Raw genomic sequence first — 22,029 nt, 5'->3', positions numbered from 1 at the left:
CTCTTCCTCCCCCTCTCTCTCCTTCCCCCTCTCTCTCCTCCCCCCCCCCCCCCTCTCTCTCTCTCTCTCTCTCTCTCTCTCTCTCTCTCTCTCTCTCTCTCTCTCTCTCTCTCAAGTGTTTCTCCCTGTGTGTGTCTGCTCTCCAGGCCAGTCAGCTACCCAGAGAACCACTACAGCATATCACCAGTGGGGGGCGACAGAGGGTTCCCCTATCGCAACCCCTCAGCCAGCTTCTCCTCCCCCTCGCCTGGCCTGGGGGCCCTGGGGGGGCCGGGGGGGCCAGGGTTGAGTGGGCCCTTTGTGCGCTACAAACCCTCACCTGACAGGTTAGTCTTCTTTGTCAGTTTGCCTGTCTCCTGTCTGGAACCATTTCTCTTTCTTACTTACCCTCTCTCTCTTTCTTTCTCTCTCTCTATGTCTCTCTCTCTCTATGTCTCTCTCTCTTTGTGGTTTAACCTGTGTGGCTCATCCTGTCTAACCTGAGGAACATGTTTCATAGAGCCCAGACAGTTGCAGCAACAGTAAACACACACACACACACCAGTCCCCTCACACACACTAGCTCCTTAGACACTATAGAACCATTAGTTTGCATGTGTTTGGGTTTTAGTCTGCCTATGTATGCTGCCATCTGCTCTCTATATTTGACCCGTGTGTGTGTTTTGCGATTTGATGTCTAATCTCTTCTCCTGTGGGTGTGTGTGTGTGTGTGTGTCTAGGTACGGGGCTGGACAGCGCCCCCTGCTGGTGTATGAGCCTCACCTCACTCTGGACATCACCTCCAGTGGAGAGTCCTCTGGCTTCACCAGCCAGGAGAGCACCATGGAGCGCAGCAAGACAGGTACACACACACACACAGTCACACACACACATGCACCCAACACATACAGTACATAACACATGCTGCATACAGTGTGCATACACAGACAGCCACGCTCTCATCGTCATGGTTTCAGAATCCAGTGTGTGTGTCACTGGATGTAAGTATTTAATCCTCTTTTCCCTCGTACCTAGATGTAGGTCCATAGCTCAGTTTGAGTTTTGAACCACTTCAATTTGGTGTGTTTAATCCTTGTGGTGTGTGTGTGTTCTCTTCCCAGAGCCGCTGTGGCACGTCCCTGCTCCGTCACCACGGGGCCAGGGGGCGGTGCCGGTAGGAGCAGGGGGAGGAGCAGGGGGAGGGCAGAGGAGGACGGCCAGGCAGGACATCCCAGGGAAGGACTCCCCCAACAGACACTCTAAGGTCTGTGTGATGATGTGCCTCTCTCTGGTTCACATACCTGGTCCTCCTGTCTGGTTCACATACCTGGTCCTCCTGTCTGGTTCACATACCTGGTCCTCCTGTCTGGTTCACATACCTGGTCCTCCTGTCTGGTTCACATACCTGGTCCTCCTGTCTGGTTCACATACCTGGTCCTCCTGTCTGGTTCACATACCTGGTCCTCCTGTCTGGTTCACATACCTGGTCCTGCTGTCTGGTTCACATACCTGGTCCTCCTGTCTGGTTCACATACCTGGTCCTGCTGTCTGGTTCACATACCTGGTCCTCCTGTCTGGCTCCTGTCTGAAACATTATTTTTCTTTTTTTTCTCCCTCCTCTCTCTTTCTCTCTCTTCCTTCCTTCCTGTCTCTCTCTCTTCCTTCCTCTCTCTCTCTCTGCAGGGGGAGAACCAGTACTCTAGTCACTCCAGCAGCAACACGCTCTCCAGCAACGCCTCCAGTAACCATAGCGACGAGCGGTGGTTTGACGGGGGGGTCGTCGGAGACCGGGGTGTTGGAGGAGGCGGGGGTTCTGGTGGATGCCTTAGCGACCCAGCAGAACCTGACCCCGACCTCCTCAATAAGGGGGGGTCAAGCGACAGCGGCATAGACGCCCCCACCCTCTACACCCCTGGACGTCACAGCAACCAGTCCAACCACCAATCACATAAGGCCTTGCACCCCCAGGCACCCTATAGTGGACTGCAGGAGATTCCTATAGGGCGGGGTGGTGGGGGAGGGGATGGGCGAAGACAAGAGTCATCACCGGTGATGCCAGGATCAACCAATCAGAACAAGGGGTACTTCACCAGGACGTTCCCGCCCCCTGGCTCCAGCGCCGACAAGACAGATCCGTTCAAACACAGGTGTGTGCCACACACAGACACACAGATGTGGAGCTAGACAAGTAGACATGGTATAGAGAGAGGAGTGGAGGTTGTTCAGCATCAGGGTTAATCCTGCTGCACATGCAGACCTGCTCTGCTTTGACAGCTGGCCTGGCTGACCCCATGGCCCCTCCCTAACATGGAGGAGTGTACATACACACACACACACACATATATATATGCTTTATGGGGATTAAAGGATTTGGATGTTAGACCCCCTCATTGTCATCAGTCCAACCCCCCAGACAGTCTGGATGTAGTCTGACTCACCACACACACACCACAGACTACAGGACACACACTGGGGGAGCAGGGAAGCACTCAGCTGGACACTACTGTACAGGTACCAGTGGAGGAAGAGATGGAGAGGGGGGGAGAGAGGGATGGATGACTGAAGAGTGTAATAGATGTTGGTGGAGAGATGGTCAGAAAGGAAGAAGCTTTAAGGTCTTAATAGGTTTATGCTTTGATGAATGGTTGGAATTGTGGAGGAATGGGGGGGAATGATAGAGCAAGGATGCAAGGGCTGGCTGGGTCGCTGGCCCTTTTCCCCCTTCGGAGAGGAATTGGGTCGTGAAACAAAAGAGGTTTGAACTGCGAGTGCTCCCAACAGCTTGTGTGTGTGTGTGCCTGTGTTTACTGTGTTCATTGATAGAACTACAGTATTTAACCTACAACAACAGAACATGTCTCGTGTCAGAATATGCCTTTATGTAAAAAATGTCAGACAGTGAGTTGATGTTTTGCTGACATCTGCCCCCCCCTCCCCTCCTCCCCCCAGGGCCTGCTACACCCCTCAGGGCTATAGGACGCCTGCAGCTGAGAAGCCCCGCCCAGTACGAGCCTCCACGGCCACACCCACTTCCTCACAACTAGGCCCCACCCCTCTCTCCAGCTCCGCCCCCAAGACCTTTTATGGCAAGGGTCGGCCGGGCGCTTGGCAACAAGAGGACAACGGCCCCTCGCCTTTAAACACTCCCACAATATCCTGCTCTGATAGCAACAGCAAGAAGTACGCGGCTGTTATGACTATTACTCCTCCCAGCTGTTATGACTGTTGTTGTATATAGCTGTCGTTATAGCTGTTCACATGTTTATGACATAAATCATCTTTTCTTCTGATAAGATCATGTTTATAACTGGTAATGTCCGATTATTCACTTGGATCTCCAAGACACTGAATTATAAACTGTTTCCAACTATTTAATGCATGTGTCTCAGTTTATAACTGTTTAACTATGTCCTGTTTCTCATGGTTTCTAACCCAGCAGTAACTGTGCTGTGTGTTCAGGCAGGTGGAGGTGAACTCTAAAAACGTGTTTGGTCAACCTCGCCTCAGAGCGTCGCTAAGGGACCTACGGTCACCACGGCGATCTCACAAGAGCACCATCGAGGACGACCTGAAGAAGCTGATCATCATGGACAACCCTGGAGAGGCGGAGCGACAGAGAGACCCAGTAAGACACACTCACACTCTCTCTCTCTCTTTCGATGTCTCTCTTAGTCACTCTCTCTCTGTCTCTCGTTCACACACACACACTTGTTCTGCCTCTCTCTTTCTCTCTCTCTGTCTGTCACACACAAATACACACAATAACCCCCCGCCCCCCCGCCCCAGTCTCCCAGGCGGACCCTCCAGAGGACGTTCTCAGACGAGTCCCTGTGCAGCGGCCGCAGGGACGCCAGCTTGGCTAGCTCTGCCCCCCTGTACGAGGGCCAGGCGGCGCAGAGCGACCTGCTCTTCACCAGCACCCTGCCCACGCGGAGACACGCCCACGGCGCCAGCCATGCCAACCACACCTCCAACAAGAAGGGTGAGCAGAGCGGCCGGGGGAGGGTTCGCCTCCCCCCTGCAGGGTTAGACAGGAAGCAGATGGGACGAAACAGGAAGCAGACCAGGACGTACATGTGCTTAACATGGAAGTCCAAACTGTCAAACTCAGTCATTGTAAAGTCATCTAGGGGAGGGGAACACCAATTCCACAGCGAAACATAAATCTTATTTCTGTCGTTTGTGGGTGAGTAAACACAGCCCCCCCTTCTCCAGTGCCCCTGTCTGCGTCGGAGCTGTCCCTGACCGAGGTGAAGGACCGGCTGCCCCCCCTGCGGAGGCTGGACCCGGGCCTCATGCCCCTCCCAGACACAGCCTGCGGCCTGGAGTGGTCCAGCCTGGTCAGCGCTGCCAAGGCCTACGAAGGTAAGAGAGAGGGAGAGGGGTGGGGGTGGGGGAGGAACAAGGAGGAAGGGAGAGATTGTGTGTGCCAACTCTTATCAGAGTACTCTTCTTGTCCCCCCGAGAGTCCCAGAGATGGAGGGACCTCAGCACCACACAGACACCTGCCCTCCTCTCTTCATCTGTCTCTCCCCTGGCCTCCCCCCTGTCTCCCCTGGCCTCTCCCCTGTCTCCCCTGGCCTCCCCCCTGGCCTCTCCCCGGTCTCCTCCACAGTACAGCCTCAGGGTGGAGGAGCCTGGCAGTGAGGCTTGTCCCTGGAGAGGGTGGACTGTAGCAGCACATAACAGTCAGACCAGGATGTACACATTAACATTCTGTGTGTGTGTGTTTCTTAGTTCAAAGAGCTGTGTCTCTCTTCTCGCTGACCGAGCCCCTGGTCGGTCCAGACTTGAGGCCCGTCGTCTCTCCTGTCCAGTTCCAGACCCCACAGACCCCACGCACCACCCCGACCTTCAGCGGGTAAGACACACACACACATACAATTGGAACATACATAAACATTAAGCGACACAGACTGATACACAGTCAAAAGCTCACATGTTAACCCTGGAGACAGTTAGAGCTGCTCTGAACATTATTGATCTCCACCCAACACTGTTATTGATACCCAGCATAACACTCAACAATCTTATCTACTTAATGGCTTAACTTACCTGTGGTCACAGTGCCACCTTGTGGTTCCATGGGAATTGTAGTGCGTGGTTACTAAGGAGTGTCCTTTGTGTTTACGAAACAGTTGAGGGCATGTGTGGTTTCAGGGTATTAGTGAAACTAAGCTGTGTATAGTAAACCAAGGCAGCGCGTCAACACACACACATGCATACCTGTTGAACATGTCTACCCCTCTTAACACCTGACCTTCATGGGAACTGTATTAACGTACAATTTAATGTGGATGTACATGCAAACTAACCTGTGTGTGTGTGTCCAGTGATGAGGTCCCTAACGACCTGTCGGGGAGGATGTACCACCTGGAGGTGATGCTGAAGCAGTTGAACACTGACCTGGAGAAGGTAAGAACAGACCTGAGAACAGCAGCCAGGACAGGGAAACAGACGGAAAGTAGTTGGTCATACTAAATCATGTTTCTCTCTCTCTCTCTCTCTCTCTCTCTGTCTCTCTCTCTGTCTCTCTCTCTGTCTCTCGCTCTTTGTTTTTCTGTCTCTCTCTCTCCCTCCTCTAGGAGAAGCAGGACAAGGTCATGCTCTTGGCAGAGATGGCCAACCTCAGACAGAACAACCAGCGCCTGCAGGAGGAGAGCCAGTCGGCCAGCGAGCAACTGCGCAAGTTCAGCATGCTCTTCACCGGCACGCCAGCAGAGAGAAAGTGAGCTCACATGTCTGACCAACCCCCAAAAAACTGGAAGTGACCTCAGACTGGATTGTGATATTACACACCAGACACAGGAAGTGGCCTTGGGTAAAGGGAAAGTGATGTAAGCAGGCCACCAAGAGACCAAAATAGGTTGGCAGGGAAAAAAGATGAAGACTGTGAACACGGCTTTCAAGAAAGGAGGAGAAGAGACTAGAGCTCAGTTGAACCCAGTAGAAGATGACAGGAGAATTTATCAAAGAAACCCTCAAACTGAAGACTCAATCCTGTTGGAGACAGGCCCTTTCAAACTCTCAGTCCACAGAGAAGTCCTCCCTCCCTCTCTCCCTTCCTCCTCCCCCCTCTGTTGTTCTGCCTTTTTATTTTTATACCTGAAGTCTTTCCCTTGCTCTTGATCTGACAGCAACCAATAGCAGAGGAGCAAAGGTGGGACAGTGAACTTTACAACTCTAGCTAGATCACCTGGAGAGGCCTAATACTGTTCCTGAAGCCATGAAGCCAAAAATCTCAAACTCCCAGAATTCACCGGGAGACTGAAGACGTGGTACTGTAGTTCTAAGTGTGGGGCAGCCTTCTCTGACAGACTCCCACACGCTCATACTGTACTGAGAAACCAGACCTGAGGAAGGTGTGTGTGTCATTAAGGTGTGTTTGTATTTGTGCGAGTGTATGTGTATGTCTGTAGGGTACATCAACAACACTCACAGAATAGCCATTGCAGCATCATTGAGGGCAGACCAACTCAATGAACTGGGTGAAGAGGAGTGTTTTCTGTGGGGTGTTGTGAACATGTGACAGTTCTAGAGTTGGGATTAAAACCCTACATGTTTTAATGTAAGTGTGTGATGGTGAGAGGGGGAAAAGAGGTACAGAGTGTTTCAATTCAGAGTCAGCTGACTGTTAAATGAAAGAACATGCTGATGTAGGACCTGGAGTCTTTCCTGACTAGATCATACTCCAGCTAGAGTCAAACAAGACACCTCAAATGATGGGCAGTGTGAGACACTCAGTGATAACGGCACCATATCTCAATTTATAGTTTTGACTATTATTATTTTTTATTTAATTTGTCTTTTTTTATTTAATTTGTCTTCTTTTCCTGTTTTTTTTTTTTTTTGTCAGTGAAGTCATCTCAGAGTAAAGCTACTGGATAATTGTTTTACATATTTACAGGTGCCAGAATAGTTATTTCTTCTAGGTTGTTGATGTTCTTGGTTATACAAAGTAGAAAATAACCAAACCTTGTAAAACACTGAAACTCACAAAAAGATCTGAAAACAGACATTCACACCCTTTTGTCCTCTGCCAGACCCTGTCTCTTTAACACTGTCATCTCTTCAAGTCTTGTGTCATAGCAGCACATGGGAGATGATACCACGTGTGTGTGTGTCAGCGATTCTGTTCATGTCGTGTCCTATTCTTTCTTCAGAACAAAACTAAATGAACACAGCTCTTGACATTCACCACTGTCGGTTGTGCGTGGGCATTTGTGTGAGCTGGATGTTAGGGTAGAACTTGTGTTTAACTAAACCCAGTTGCAAAGTATCCTTTCAATGCTGAGATTCTTCAACACAAATACACTATTTGTACCAGGGGGAGCGAGCCAGGTTATATTATCTAACTGAGTCTATTTTTTCATTCAGGTTGTAGTGTCTCTCTGAGGCTGTCCTCCTGGTTAAATGGGAAGTGAGGGTAGCCATCTTGGGAATGTGTGTGACAGGTGTTGTGTCATTGCCTGTATCTACCTACGGTATGAAGAGCAGTCAGCTGAACAGGTGAATCACTCATCACCTCCACAGGGGGCTGTTGTGACATCCTCTGTCTACTCTGATTCAACCTGAATCCCCCCTCCAGGAGAACATCCACTCACATCTCATTCCGCTTATCTAATTACACACACACACACACACACAACTGCTTTTCCTCCACCATGAACTCAGGTCCAATTCAGACACACATGCACACACACACGCACACGCACACACACCAACAAGCTAAGAGGCTCTTTCTATCTCCTTGTCCCACTTAATTGTGCATACACATCACTGCCTTCCCAAAGACGGTCATCTGACTTAAATCTACTCCTGACCTCATTGTATACCATTAATATCATCTCACTCACTGCACTGCCTCATCTTTCAACTCTCTGTCACACACACTTTACCAGCTAGAACTATACCAGTACACATTCATAGCTCAGTGAAGCTTCATTTATCTTAATCTGATATCTGCAATGTCTTAATCTTTCATTTGTTGATTTGTGTGTAGAGGGGTAGGGGTGTTTTAAAGAGTAACATTTTTATATTATTTGATTTAAACTATGGTAAAAAAAAAGAGAAGAAAATACACAAACACCTAATAATAATAATATACATGTTGAGCATAGATTGGTGCATTGATGTTTCACTTGCACAAATCACAGATAGTAATACAAAAAGTTAAATAGTAAATCTTATGATTTTTCTTTTTTTGTTTGTTTAATATTTGATAATTTATTTTTGAATACAATTGGCAACTTTTGCAAACCTGTAATTTACAGCGTAGAAAAACAGAAGGTACTGTGTTTTTATTTCTGTGTACAAAGCTGATCTGGATGATCCTGTTTTGATTTATTTCTCTTTTTTTTTTTCCTTTGTGTTGGTACTTCCTGCGCGTAGCGGGTGGGCTCAATGCGTAGACGAAACTTCTGGTTGAGCGTTCTGTCTTTTACGTCGGGGGTATGTTGTATCAATGCGTGTACATTTAAAAATGTAAATTATGTTTTCATTATTTTATAAGAAAAATATATTAAAATCTTTCCTAATGGTTGTTTGTTGCTCTTTTGTAGGCACTTTATATATTTTTCAACTACTTGATGGTGGTGTTGCACTATTGCCCAAACTGTTGTTTCTCAAACAACAACAAAACTCCCAATGAGTCTGCGACAATGGAACAATTTTACCCATAATGTCACTTTAAACTAGTCATTTGACGCGTGGTCATGTGCAACTGGACGTAATGCGAAACCCGGAAATCAATCTCCGAATGCACCAACCCACCGCTGTAAGAAAACTCCTATCTATGGGTTGAAGATGGGTCGTGAAATATGACTGTGTACAGTAGTTACAAACCTTGCGGTTTCAAAGACAGTCAATGCAGTACTGGCAAGCAACTTGACTGAATCGACAACGGTTTACATCTCATCGAAGAGGCTAGTTTATGAAGATAATATAGGGACACCATTGACACGTGAAGAAGCGAACGGTTTTGTATCCCAAGATTGCCATGAATTAGGCCTGACGACAAGGTTCACTTTGTGATTCAAGTGTGCGTTTTGACTCGTTGAAAGATTTGAAAACTCATGGGTGTGTGGAGAATTGACATTGGCGCCTAAAGAACAAGGTCTCCTGTATTCCTTGACAGACTATAGATTTCTAAGAAATATCTAGAACTATTACCACATCAAAACAATCACAATAGATATTTCTGAATGACGGGTTCGGTTCTAATAAGTTCATGTTACTGGAAGCTATGAACGACAGCCCCATTGTTCAGGAATAGGATCAGGGCGTAGCAGATTTCGAGCTATTGTGAGCCATAAAAAGCTAAAGTCTAGAATTGTCCTGCTGCAAGTAGGTATACTAGAACTTAAAAAATGAGACATGTTGTGAAACGGCGGATTCAGCAACAACCTTATTGGTGCAAATTCCTCTCGACGTCTGCTCATATACTGACACGTAGCTAAAAGTGTATTGCGAAGTGTATTGCGAGAGGATTGGCGACTATTCTCTTTCAATCTTGAACCAAACTTGCTGGTATTAATCAAATTAATCATGTCGAGATCTAGTCGACGGTATAAGTCCACACTGGCAAACAACGGCGGCGCAGTCCCAGGATGTGACCCAATGCGGATGCCTCGAGCCCGTGTACTGGTCTTCTGTCTCCTTGGTGTGTTGACTCTGGCCGTTGTGTTGGGGTTGTACCTAGCCAACGACCCGAACATCAGCAGGTTCAACAGAGCCCCGTTTGCGGACCTAACCAAAGACAAGGTAACTTATTAACCAAATGTTTTTTTTTAATCCATTTGTTATAGCCCAGTAATGTTTTAACCGTGACTCCAAAGCTTCGATGTTTGTGTCAACAAAGAAAAAATTAAGTGGATCCGTGTAGTAAACATATCTCAAGTCATGGTTCATGATTGTCCTCAAGAGACACCAGCTTAATTGTTGTCCTGTTCAACCTGCTTCATCCATCACTCATCAAGTTCTCCCTCCTCTTTCCTCTCTCCCCTTCCTTCTATCCTCCAGTTCTCCCACAAGCCCAGTAAGTCCTCTCCCGCCCAAGTGCGTCGCCTGGCGTCCCAGGTGGACGGTGCTCGTCTCTGGGAGACCTACCTGAGACCCATCCTGGTTGAGAGACTACCGGGCTCCAAGGGTAGCCAGGTTGTACGCCAGGTACACACACAAACTTCATCCATGTATCTATCCTCCTTTCATTGTCCTCCTGCTTGACCCTCTCTACTTCTCTTCTTCTTCCTCTGCCCCCCCCCCCCCCCATCTCCTCCTCCCCCAGCACATCACTTCTACCTTCTACTCCCTCACCGCTGGTTGGACTGTAGAAATGGACTCCTTTTCCTCTCCGAAGACCCCCAGGGGTCAGGTGACCTTCTCCAACATCATTGCGACCCTCGACCCCTCTGCCCCGCGGCGCCTGCTGCTGACCTGCCACTACGACTCCAAGGTTCTACCCCCAGATCCCCGGGCCCCTCACAGGGTGTTCCTGGGGGCCAGCGACTCGGCCGTGCCCTGTGCCATGATCCTGGAGCTGGCCACCGCGCTGGACGAGCAGCTCCGGATCCTCAAACAGCAGGTGCCATGTCTGGGAGGGCTCTGGGGGAGACCTAGGTGCCTTGTCTGGGAGGGGGCTGGGGGAGACCTGGGTGCCTTGTCTGGGAGGGGGCTGGGGGAGACCTGGGTGCCTTGTCTGGGAGGGGGCTGGGGGAGGCCTGGGTGCCTTGTCTGGGAGGGGGCTGGGGGAGGGCTGGGTGGGAATTCATGTCAGGTTCATCATGGCACATGTCCCTTTGTGTTTGAGAGCAATCTCCTCTCCATCCTTTCCCACCCATATATCCTTTCTTTTCTTCCTCCGCATCTCCACCCCCTTGCTCAAAGTGTACTGTAGAAAGTGCTGACTGGAGAGAATGACTGTAGTGAGATCAGCAGCCTCTTCTCTTAAGCAGTGTCCCTACTGAGACCATGATCTATAGGAGCCAGGAATACACACACTTACACACACATGCTCCCACATACACACACTCCCACACACACATACTGCACCATTTTTGCAGAAAAGAATACCCTCAGTGCGTCATCTTCAGGTTGCCTTATGTCTCACCATTTGGTCTCTTCCCTCTTTTTTCCACCCCACCTCTTTATTGGTCTATTCCCATCCCTCCTTCTCTCCATATCCTTCCCTCTCCCCACCCCCTCTCCATATTCATCCCTCCGTCCATCCCTCTCTTTCTCCTCCCTCCATCCCTCTCTTCCTCCTCCTCCCTCCCTCCATCCCTCTTCCTCCTCCCTCCCTCCATCCCTCTCTTCCTCCTCCTCCCTCCATCCCTCCTCCTCCCTCCATCCCTCTCTTCCTCCTCCTCCCTCCATCCCTCTTCCTCCTCCCCCCTCCATCCCTCTCTTCCTCCTCCTCCCTCCCTCCATCCCTCTTCCTCCTCCTCCCTTCATCCCTCTCCTCCTCCCTCCCTCCATCCCTCTCTTCCTCCTCCCTCCCTTCACAGGGCCCAGCAGTGACTCTCCAGCTGGTGTTCTTTGACGGCGAGGAGTCGTTTGAGGAATGGACCGACACTGACTCTCTGTACGGCTCACGACACCTGGCTGAGCGCATGGCACGAACACCCCACCCCCCTGGCTCCACACACACCACCCAGCTGCAGGCCGTGGTGAGACTGTGTGTGTTTTGTGTGTCCTTGTTTTGTACTCATATTTTACCCCTCTCTATCTCTCTTTCTCTCTCTCGCTCCACTGTTATTGTTTATTTTGACCTCCTCTCCCTCCCCCTCTCCTCAGGATCTCTTTGTTCTTTTGGATCTGCTTGGAGCGCCAGATCCTCTGATTGTCAACCACTTTGACAACACCGCCCGATGGTTCGACCGCCTCATCTCTGCTGGTAACACACACACACACACTTAAGGCTGCCAGACAAAGGTCAAGTTTTGTGTCCTCTGTGTAATAAATAATGACAAACGAATGACTTTCTTTCTTTCCTCCCTCCCTCGCTCCATCCGTCTTTCAGAGAAGCGCCTCCACAGACAGGGTCTTCTAGCCTCCCACCCCTCTGAGCAGGCTTACTTCAGGAAGGATGTGTACTTTGGCCCCGTTCAGGATGACCACGTCCCCTTCCTAAACAAAGGTGTGTGTGTGTGTATTCATATGTACACATATATTGCTATTTAGGATGACATTTGACACCTGTTTGGCCTTCTTTGTTTCCCCCTGCCTCCCCCCCCCCCTCTGCCAGGTGTCCCCGTGCTCCACATCATCGCCACCCCATTCCCCTCCTTCTGGCACACTCTGGATGACACCGAGGAGAACATGCACCGGCCCACGGTGGAAAACCTTACCAGGATCCTGGCCGTCTTCCTGGCAGAGTACCTGGGCTTCTAGCCCCCGCTTTTACTGGGCCGGAACGCTTCCTGGACCCGGCCCATCCCACAGAGCTGCTGGACCGGAACGGAAGGTTGCCTGGGGCCTCCTCACCTCAGCCGAGCCCAGGAACTAAGCGCTCGAGGACTTTGAGGAGCCCACTTCAGCCTAAATACGGGGTCATTCAGAAACGTCTGCGTCCTAAAACAAATGGACCAGAAGACATGATTCTGAGAGGCAGGTTGGGTTGGTACCTTGGTTCAGACCGTCTCTGGGTTTTAGAATACACACATAAACATCCAGACACATAAACATTCATACATACGGAAATCCTCAGTTGTCACATATGCATACTGGAAGTCAGGGTGCAGCACTGATGGGTGTGTTGGAAGCTTGAACCTCTTCTCTGGTAACTTGTGAAAAAAACTGCTGGAGATACATGTCTGTTAGTTAAATGTGTTTGTGTGAACTGTTGAATAGTCTTACAATATCATTGAGCCTTACCGCGCGTGTGTGTGTGTGTGTGTTTGTGCGTCTCATGTCAGTATCCTTGTGATTGTGTATTTCTCCTACTGACCCGGGGTCATATGCAATAATCTCCCTGAGGCAGTGAGGAGGGTGTGGCCTTACTGTCAGGCCTGGAGAGCCTGGGACCATGTCTGTCCATGTGATGAGGTTTAACCAGGACATGAACACATGCCTTTACTGGCACTGAAGTCTTTCACTAATATCTGGGTAGTAGGCACCCTTTATCATAGGGCTCTAACCCTACACTTAGAGAGACACCTTACTGAGGGTTATCTCTCCTTCCCTGCATCTGGAGAGATGCCTTCCTGGAGGTCAGGTTGGAGCAGATAACCTGCAGGATGGTGCCTCTCCAAGAACAGGGTTGGAAAGCCCAGCTTCAATGTCTGTAAAGTTCTCAATCTGCTCCTCCTGCATATTTAACCAGTAAAATAGTAAGATAGATAAATGTTTTTTTGTTGTCATTTCCAGTTCAAAATTATTTTATTGTGTTGATTTAACATGTAGACAGGGTCTGAAAATTGACAGACATACAATAAAAGGGTAATACAATTTAATTCTGGCAAAGCCTTGACACGATACCATTCATCAACTTTATTGGCAGTCGAGCATGAACACATAATAAAAATTGCCTTATAATAGTAAACGTTAACAATCCTCAATGAATGGATGAGGGCATCACAAGGCTCCTCCTGACATGTACCTGAGGGGAGGGGGGTGGGAGAGGCGTGGGGGACAAGAGAAGAGGTGGCTGGGGCTACCAGGAGGTGAGAGGTCAGGGTCGGACGCAGGACAGGCGCGTGTCCTTATATGGTGGAAGTCTCTGGGACATTCAAAACTGTCTTGATCCCTGAGAAGAGAATAGACAGCGGAGCGGATTATACAGAGGGAATTTTTGATCTAATAACGACAATTACACTTATATTTAGATTATTTGTGATTTGCAATTTTTTAAATCTTAAACCATAGTCAGTTCCTTGGCTGTACTAACAGAGGGCAGTGTTACACCACAAGACTTGCAACTTGGAGGGAGGAAATCAAAGGAACATGTAGGGCCTACTACATCACAGTCCCGAGGGATGAGAGGAAGCTGAGCTCACCATGGTGGGAGTTGTCACAGTAACTCACCCGCTGTCTGTGTTGCTCTGGGCTGCCCGGTCCCTCTGCCGCCTGTTCTTAAACCAGTTGCTCACCTGAGTGGCGGTGAGACCGGTAGCAGCTGCTAGCTCCCGTTTCTCCCGAGGTGAGGGGTAAGCTTTGCGGTAGTACCATTCCCGAAGTATACTTCTAGACTTTTCCTGTGTAGATTGAAGGACCCAAGAGCTATGATTTGAGGCTAGTAAGCTCTGTTAAATCAGTTTGATGACATGAAGCTACTGCTACATTTTAGATATGTATAATTAAACACGTATATATCCTGTATAAGTAGGCCTGCTTAAGCAAACGTAAATATACACTTGAAAAAATACTAGAAACAGCTACTTCTGTCCTTCCCCTCCCTCTCCTTGCGACTCCTCTCTCCTACCTTAAAGCAGTAGCTTGTCTCCTCTCCATCCCAGATGGTCCTAGGAAGAGGGAACTTGCGCCGAACGCGGTACTTCCCCACAGCCCCCAGGGGGCGCCCCCTCTGCCTCTCGGCCTCCATGTAGCGGGCACGCAGCCACAGCTGCTGCAGGAGTGGGTGACTCCGTGGAGAGAAGGGGAAACCCTCCAGCAGGGAGTACAGCTCAGAGAACCGACCCTGGTGGAAGGCCACCGCCGCCCTGGCCTTCAGCACGCTCTCCCGGCCCCCCACGCAGCATGAGAAAGAGGAGGAGGAAGCAGGGAGGGTGCAGAGGAAGCTGGACAGGCGATCTATACGACCGCTCTGCAACAGGACCTCGCACACGCACGCCACTTGTTCCGCAGAGAAGATCATTGCCATGGATACGATGGAAGTCCTTGCACACGCTCCGTAATTGGTAGTCCTGCGTCGAGAGGTGACCTCTGACTTTTGAGTTGTTGGCGACCTGTGGCTCACTCCAGGGAGAGATGGGGGTTAGAGAGGACTGGAGGCTCTGAAGAACACCGTTCTCTAGAAGAACAATCCTGTCTGTGAATATCTGTGTAAACATGTGTATGTGAGCATGATTACTCCTGTCCTGCCCCGCCCTGGTGCTATTGAACCTACAGGTAACCTGAGAGAGCATAGGGGTTACTAAAACAAACACACACAAAACACAAGCACGCATGTCGTTCAGTTTCTATTCACCCGGAAAGAAAGCGACATGGAGCTGTGCAAACAGAAAATGGGTATTTAAATCTTATTTACCAACCAAATGAGGCTGAAATGGGCTGTCAACAGATGAATGATCTTGTTCAGATTATGCTCACAACTTGGTTTAGTTTGATCATACATTTTAATTGTAAGACTCTTTGATTCGTTTGATAAAAACATTATCTACAAAGTATCCATGTATTCCCTTGTGTAGAATACTGTTACTTTAGAGAAAAGATTAAGTCCAAGATCAGAGATACTCTGTGCATTCAAATATAGTTTATTACAATATCACAATAAAACTGTATATAAAAAATATAATAACTTTAAGTACAAAACCTCTCTTACAGGAGAAGACATGTTATTGTAGGACACACAAACAATCCCTTTACTCACAATCCAAAATGTTAATCAACATACATTATCTTTGGTTCATTCAGGCGGAAGTTATGTGTGTGTGTGTGTGTCTGTTTGTCGGTGTGAGGGAATTTGGTTTAGATTTGCACACAACTCACCAGCCACTGTAACAGCATTTTGAGCACCACATTATGAGGGAAAAACACTCACAATTTCTCACCCTGTCTCACACACACACACACACACACACTTCCTCAGCCTCCAAGTCAGACATTGCATCAGGCTTCAGAAGTACTGCTTTGAAGCAATGAACAATTCTGCCAACAGCCAGCAACTCAAAACACACGCTTTGCTTGGGCAAACAAGTGATGGAAGTGCACCAGTCTCATTCCACTTGAAGCTGTATGTATGATCCATCACTTGGCCAGACATGGTGACTGGATATTATGTTCTAAAGATGGCTGGACCCCGCAGAGTCCAGGGATGGGGAAGGCAACATCTTTGTAAATCACCAAACATTTGACAATATTCCCTCATTTTTGTCTCCTATGCCCATTTTCCTTGTTGGCATTCAGGCTGTTTAAAGTTAATGGTTTAATCTAAACTGATTGATACATGCATTAAATATACATAGAAAAGAAACAACAAAACTCACACAGATTAAAAACGATGGCCTTGGCTCTAGTCAGGAGGAATACTCCACGGTGACGGTGTACCATTGATCTTTGAGAGACTCAGCTCCAGTCTGTGAGGCTCTAGCAGGAAACACCTGGCCCACTTACAAAGTCACACATATTTGAGGTGAGTTTGACATGCCTTGATTATGCAATTCTGGGACAGTTTCCTTGGCTTCTTTGTACTGGGTAGACTAAATCAAGTGCACCACAAATGTTAGACTATTTTAGTTTTAAACCAAGATCTATTGTTAACCGCTATGATTTTTATGGAAGGAAACTGCCGCACAATTACACCAGAGAATCACACCACTGTAAGCCACTCAGCCCTTTAGTGTAATAGCTGAAAGGGAAAAGTCACCGGGACAGAGGCAAGACAGGGAGTTTTCAGAATGGAACAGTTATCATCGTAACAACAGACAGAGTGACCATGGGGATGTGGATCAAATGTGCAAAATGGTCAAAGAATTTGTTTAGTCTACGTTCAAACGAGAAGGATCATGCAACCAAGTAGTGTCAGTTCATATTATGCCTTAATCTACACTGACTGAGATAAGAGTTACTATACAACTCATATTAGGGTTTACATGTTCATACCTGGCTGGGTTGATGTTATATCACTGCAAAATCAGTCAAGCCCACATAAAGGTGACAGACAGATTTGATCCCAGAAATAAGGCACTTAGGACTTCTCAATATCCAAACACTAAATATTAAAAGAAACACACTGAATACATACATCATTCATAACCAAACTAGTCATAGTGTAGTACAATTGTACAGTACTCTCGTAATGTGCACATAGCATGTAGTAATGTGCACTGAGTGTAATCTGTATTAGTGTTCCAGAACTCAGAAAGTGTCATGCAGAGGACACAGTACAATACACTAAACGTCGATTGCATAGTAGGGTAGAAAAGGTTGAATTTCCTGACTCCACTTCTTTCCCAATGTCTGTAAAAAGTCCACGTACACGTGGAAGTGGAGACGACCTCTCCACTAAGCACTGCTCCATGGGAAGAACGTGGCAGGTAGGAGGTACAGCTGGTTCTTTGGAGAGTTGTCTGGCCCAGTTTCTCCTGTGGGTGAAACTAGGCCAGAGGATGTCCTCTGACCTGGGTTCCATGGTGACACCAGAAGTGGTTTGAGTGACCCAGGAAATACTTTAAGGCAGACTGACCTGACTAGTGTTGGGGAGCAAGAGAGGAAGTAAGGGGCTCTGGTATGTGAGACCAGTGTCCAATACATGTCTTAATGCAGATCAGTAACACCACTCTGGGGGATAGCCTGTAAATCCTCCTGCCAGTCAATCCATATGGTTTACAATCCTGCTGTCCTATCGCAGGTAACTCTGCCCCCATCCATGTCAATCAGGGCATGTCTTATCCCAGAAAAGTTCTCTCACACCTTACGTACAAAGATAGTCTTGAAAAGATGAACTGTATCAACTTCAACCAGACAATCCAAGAAATAAGGCGACCTGTGAGGCAACAAAATGAAAGGAAGGTCCCAGGTTGTTCCAAGTCTCGTAGTTCTAGAACGTGGAGTTTACAGGGAAACAGAGGTCCTGTCTACAATCGCAGATCGTCGTCCACTGGGACTGACTGGAGTTGGGTGAGGATCTTCGGGACCCCATCCATCTCTTCAGGATCCCGCAACTGGGAGTCCCTCTCCCCATCCTGGTCTGTGGAAGGACTCCCTAGGAGCAGGGACTCACCTCCAGGTAGGCCCAGCAGAGCGGCGTCCTCGGGTAGATCCTCCTTCCCACGGATGTCAAACAGAGTCAGGCTGGCAGAGGTGGAAAGGGGCACGGGGCTCCAGGTGGGCTGGGGGAGCTGGGTGGAGGGGGTCACCCCACTGCACATGGGGCTGAGGGACAGCATGCTCTCTGGGGTGAGGGTGTTGGGAGGTGTGGGGGTGCAGGAGGGCTCCAGGGTGGTGTGCAGGGAAGGGATTGACGGAGGGGCAAGGCTGATATGGCCTCCAGAGTCTGGAGTGCCGTAGAGAGGGGAGGAGTTTATGAAGCAGAGTGGGGAGGTCTGGAGGGTGCTGGAAGCGGAGACGGGGAGGGAAGTTGGGGGTGAGAGGACGGAGGTCAGGAGGGGGCCTACACTGTTGGAGGACAGAGGGGAAGCCTCAGGGACGGGTTTGACTGGTAGGCTGGTGAACTGGATACCTGCTGGGATGGTCAGGATCAGCTTCCCCTGCTGGACACTCAGGATAGGACTTCCTCCAAGGAGGAGGTTACCTAAAGGGGAGAGGAAGGAGAGGTGGAGGACACAAGAAGACAGGAGATGATGAGATGTGACACTCATTATTGCAGTTGAAATGAACAAAGCACTATATGGCTCATCTCATATAAGGCATATCTGCCTGGTATATTGAAAGCTGAACAGGAGAAAAGATATGGATTCAGCTACCTGGAGAGCCTGATGGGAGCTGGATGACCCCAGAGTTGAGCAACTGGACACCAGGGCCCATGCTGGTGGGAGGGCCCAAACTTTGGAGTGATCCAAGCTGGTTGATTCTAAAGGGACCCTGGGTGACCCCCCCTGCTGCTGGTCCGGAGGCTATGATCTGGAAGCCCCCCCCAGTGGAGGGCAGGGAGAGGGAGGGGGAGGCTGGGACTACCTGGGGGAAGGCGAGAGACCCGGAAGAGGAGACGGGGATGGAGGAGACTGGCACCAGCTGGGGGAGAGAGAGGGGCACCAAATGGGCTGGGGCTGAGAGGGTGCCCATGACCGTGTCTTTGGACTGGGGGGCCGGAACCACCTGTGTTGAGGAAGACATTGGGGTGACGTGTGCCCCTGTTAACCCCTGGGTCTGAATCTGGGTTAGTGAGGGGGTGGTGGTGGAGCTTTGTTCCCCAAGCTGGTAAGTAAGCCCCTGGGCGAGCTGGCTGTTGTTCAACTGGGAGACTGAGAGGATAGTGGTGCCCTCCCCCAAGGTCGAGGCCCCAGACTGTTGCTGCTGGGGGGTGAGAGGTTTGGGACCCAGGCTCAGCGTCTGGGGGGTATGGAAGCCACACAGGGTGGACTGAGGGAGGGAGGAAGTGAGGGTGGACACAGGGACCAGTTGAGGGCACTGAGACACCTGAGCTCCAGAATGGACCAGCTGGGAGACAGGGATGCCTTGGATTGAGGGCACGACCTGGGGCAAGGAGAACACCTGTGGAGGGGTGGGGTAGCCGGAGGAAGAGACTACCTGGCAGATGGAACTGGAGGGGGTCAACTGGGAGCCAGCAGTGGCAAACACCACATACTCGCCCTGTTGGTTGGCCAGGGGCACTACAGGACTGGAGATAACCACACCAGTAGAGGAGAGTGAAGAGGGTAGGGAGAGGGGGTCCTGGAGGTGGCCATTTTGAGTCAAAACCAGGGATGGCAGTGATGTGGGGGAGGAGAGAGTTGGACAGATGGATGAGGAAGAAGAGGAGGGGGAGACGGTCACTGTGTGAATGCCGTTCTCTGATTTGATAACCATCCCCTCTGGGACATTGATGAAGTCTAGGGTGGGGATGGCTGATGCAGAGGGGCTCGCCAGGCTCCCACCATCCGCCTTCAGGTCTTCCGATGGGGGAAGAGAGATGGCCGGGCCTAGGGTGGAGCTGGTGCTGGGGCCAAGGACCACCGTGGGCAGGCTACTTGGCTGGGCCTCCATGGCACACATCCCCTGGTCCTCCAGCCCCAGGCCTACGCTCAACTCCTGGCGCTGCACCCCCCCAGTGGGCTTGGAAGAGATGACCTGGGCCCCGTTGAGGAGCAGAGGGGAGTTGGCAGGAACAGAGCTCAGGGTGACCGTGTGGCCGTCGCTCAGCGTCAGGCCGTTGATGATGACCCTCCCCCCCGTCCCGGAGATCAGAGAGCTCCCGTTGAGGAGGAGCGGGTGGGAGGCGGTGAGGAAGCCCCCGGTGCCGTTGAGGAACAGCTGGCCTCCTGTGCTGCAGGGGGCGCCGGCCAGGGAGATGAGGGAGGCGGTAGAGGAAGTGATGTCATCCGGTTTGTCGGAGATGTCATCCATGTTGCTGCCCTCGTCCTCGGTGCTGTGATTGCCATCCGACTCGCTGGAAAACAGGAAAAAGGAGACAAAGTGAAAAAAGGAGTGAGTGGAGGTGTTTCCCAGTGAGAGAAGAAGGATGTGAGAAGAAGCTGTGCATATTCACAGCTGGGAGGAGGTAGTGATGGGGGGAGGGCAGTGGGAGGCAAGAGGAGGACAATTGTCAGCACAGATTGACTGTCCCTCCCTTTCCACTACAATCCCCAGTCAGATAAGATAAAAGCAATGGGGCTGTCTGCATTTTCTCTTTATCTCCCCTCACACACACACCTCTCTGTCTCTGTCTCCCCTCCCCCTCTCCCTCCACATAGCAAAGAGGCCAAGTTTACAGGACACACTAAAATAAACCCATCCTGGTGCAAAACATGATCTAAATTACAGTGCAGAGGTTTGGAGAGATAATGAAACAAAGTTACCATGTGATGCTGCCAAAATAATGTATTTCTATCAAAGATAAATGTTATGAAAACAGCCACCATCTCACTCTTTCCTTTTTCTTGTGTTGTGTATCATTTTCCCTCTGTCTAACACCTCTCCCCTATCTCTGCACCTCTAAGCTCTCCCAGCGGTGCGTGGCCTCGGAGGCGCACCGAGGTCCGCGGGGAGACTGCGGTGCAGAGTTTCAGGAAACTCGAGCCTCAGTGGGCGCCCATATCTCACATTTCACAACAAAGCAACACGCTTGTGCTTATAGTCGTGCTCTCGAGGACCTGTCTGGTGTTATCTCTGTCAAAGGTTCATTCATTCAGCGATTACATGTGGAGATTAACTATAACTAGGCTATCTATTAAAAGGGGGTTGAACCTTTGGTTGTTTGATATCTTTCAGTGTTGTTGGGTTTTGGCTTCACGTCACAAAATTAAGATATACATATTTTCAATCCTAAATAACGACACAAACAACATTCAGTTTCTCTTAGTAAATATAAAAATTGACTTCAAAACAATGCGGAGATGGCTTTTGCTTTTACCTTTTGCTATGGGTCCCAGACGGAGTTCTGTCTCTCTGCCGTCGATTCTTGAACCAATTACTTACTTGAGTGAGAGAGAGCCCTGTGACTTTGGCCAAGTTTTTTTTCTCGTCAGGAGTAGGGTATCTGTTACTTTTGTAACACTCTTTCAGTGCATTGCGAGACTTCTCCTTGAAGCAGTACACCGTTTCCTCTCCATCCCAGATAGTCTTTGGTAAAGGGAATTTTTTCCTCAGTCGATATTTGTCCACGGCACCTAGGCTGCGACCCCGGGACCTCTCCGCCTCCTTGTAACGCGCCTGTAAGTACAGGTCCTGAAGGAACCCATGGTTGCTGGGGTGGAAGTCGTGGCTCTCTAGAATAGAATACAGCTCTTTATATTCATCCCGGTGGAAAGCGACCAGTGCCTGGGCCTTGAGCAGGGTCTCGTTGCCACGTAGCAGCTCTGCTGAAGGAGGGATGGTAGAGAGAAATCTCCACAGGCGATCCACATTGCCCGCTTGTAAAAGAGCTTCGCACAGACATGCTACTTGGTCGGTCGAAAAACTGAGCGCAGAGTTTTGGAAACTTTGAAGCAGTTGCTCCGAAACTTCGTCCGGATCTATGTCTTCTTTCGTTTCGACGGGCTCCGCGGTAGACTCCTCCGGGCTATTCTCAGATTGCTCTGCAGAGTCCAAAGACAAGGAAGCCATTTTTACTTTAACTTTTTTTCTTCTTGTAGTTCCTCCTCCCTCCCCTTCGTTTTCTCTCCCAGACCCATTTTTTTCGTCCGTCGACGACTGCCTGCCATGCACACGCGTCACGCCCCTACTCCCTTCCCTTACTCCCCTTGTCAATCTCAA

The 22,029-nt window shown here is 49.7% G+C and overlaps 4 protein-coding genes across 5 annotated transcripts in view; 2 read left to right on the top strand and 2 right to left on the bottom strand.

Moving 5' to 3' along the window:
• sipa1l3 (signal-induced proliferation-associated 1 like 3) overlaps nt 1-8,521 on the top strand; it is a 46,388-nt gene extending 37,867 nt beyond the window's left edge. For both annotated transcript variants that reach the window (XM_084673884.1, XM_084673883.1), the window contains 11 exons: nt 147-326; nt 720-841; nt 1,101-1,243; nt 1,663-2,126; nt 2,929-3,159; nt 3,439-3,604; nt 3,766-3,961; nt 4,195-4,344; nt 4,717-4,840; nt 5,313-5,394; nt 5,565-8,521. In XM_084673884.1, the coding sequence (XP_084530010.1) occupies nt 147-326; nt 720-841; nt 1,101-1,243; nt 1,663-2,126; nt 2,929-3,159; nt 3,439-3,604; nt 3,766-3,961; nt 4,195-4,344; nt 4,717-4,840; nt 5,313-5,394; nt 5,565-5,711 (2,005 nt within the window). In that variant the 3' untranslated portion in view covers nt 5,712-8,521. The remainder of the gene's footprint in view (nt 1-146; nt 327-719; nt 842-1,100; nt 1,244-1,662; nt 2,127-2,928; nt 3,160-3,438; nt 3,605-3,765; nt 3,962-4,194; nt 4,345-4,716; nt 4,841-5,312; nt 5,395-5,564) is intronic.
• A 188-nt stretch (nt 8,522-8,709) lies between these two features.
• qpctla (glutaminyl-peptide cyclotransferase-like a) lies at nt 8,710-13,425 on the top strand. Its single transcript, XM_084673885.1, has 7 exons — nt 8,710-9,741; nt 10,000-10,146; nt 10,265-10,561; nt 11,484-11,645; nt 11,773-11,872; nt 11,999-12,115; nt 12,224-13,425. The coding sequence occupies exons 1-7, from the start codon at nt 9,526-9,528 to the stop codon at nt 12,367-12,369; spliced, it is 1,185 nt and encodes a 394-aa protein (XP_084530011.1). The 5' UTR covers nt 8,710-9,525; the 3' UTR covers nt 12,370-13,425.
• A 126-nt stretch (nt 13,426-13,551) lies between these two features.
• six9 (SIX homeobox 9) lies at nt 13,552-14,797 on the bottom strand. Its single transcript, XM_084674726.1, has 3 exons — nt 14,399-14,797; nt 14,002-14,171; nt 13,552-13,723 (listed from the first exon to the last, which is right to left on the bottom strand). The coding sequence occupies exons 1-3, from the start codon at nt 14,795-14,797 to the stop codon at nt 13,552-13,554; spliced, it is 741 nt and encodes a 246-aa protein (XP_084530852.1).
• Nucleotides 14,798-15,395: 598 nt separating this feature from the next.
• Nucleotides 15,396-21,912, bottom strand: six5 (SIX homeobox 5). The gene is made up of 3 exons (XM_084674872.1): nt 21,188-21,912; nt 18,582-20,224; nt 15,396-18,409 (listed from the first exon to the last, which is right to left on the bottom strand). Exons 1-3 carry the CDS (start codon nt 21,877-21,879, stop codon nt 17,733-17,735), a joined length of 3,012 nt encoding a protein of 1,003 aa, XP_084530998.1. The 5' UTR covers nt 21,880-21,912; the 3' UTR covers nt 15,396-17,732.
• Between the last annotated feature and the right edge of the window lie 117 nt (nt 21,913-22,029).

This window comes from Hypomesus nipponensis, chromosome 15, assembly GCF_054491055.1.
Source record: "Hypomesus nipponensis isolate SF chromosome 15, ASM5449105v1, whole genome shotgun sequence".
Lineage (NCBI taxonomy): Eukaryota > Metazoa > Chordata > Actinopteri > Osmeriformes > Osmeridae > Hypomesus > Hypomesus nipponensis.
This window is presented reverse-complemented; position numbering and strand designations above follow the sequence as displayed.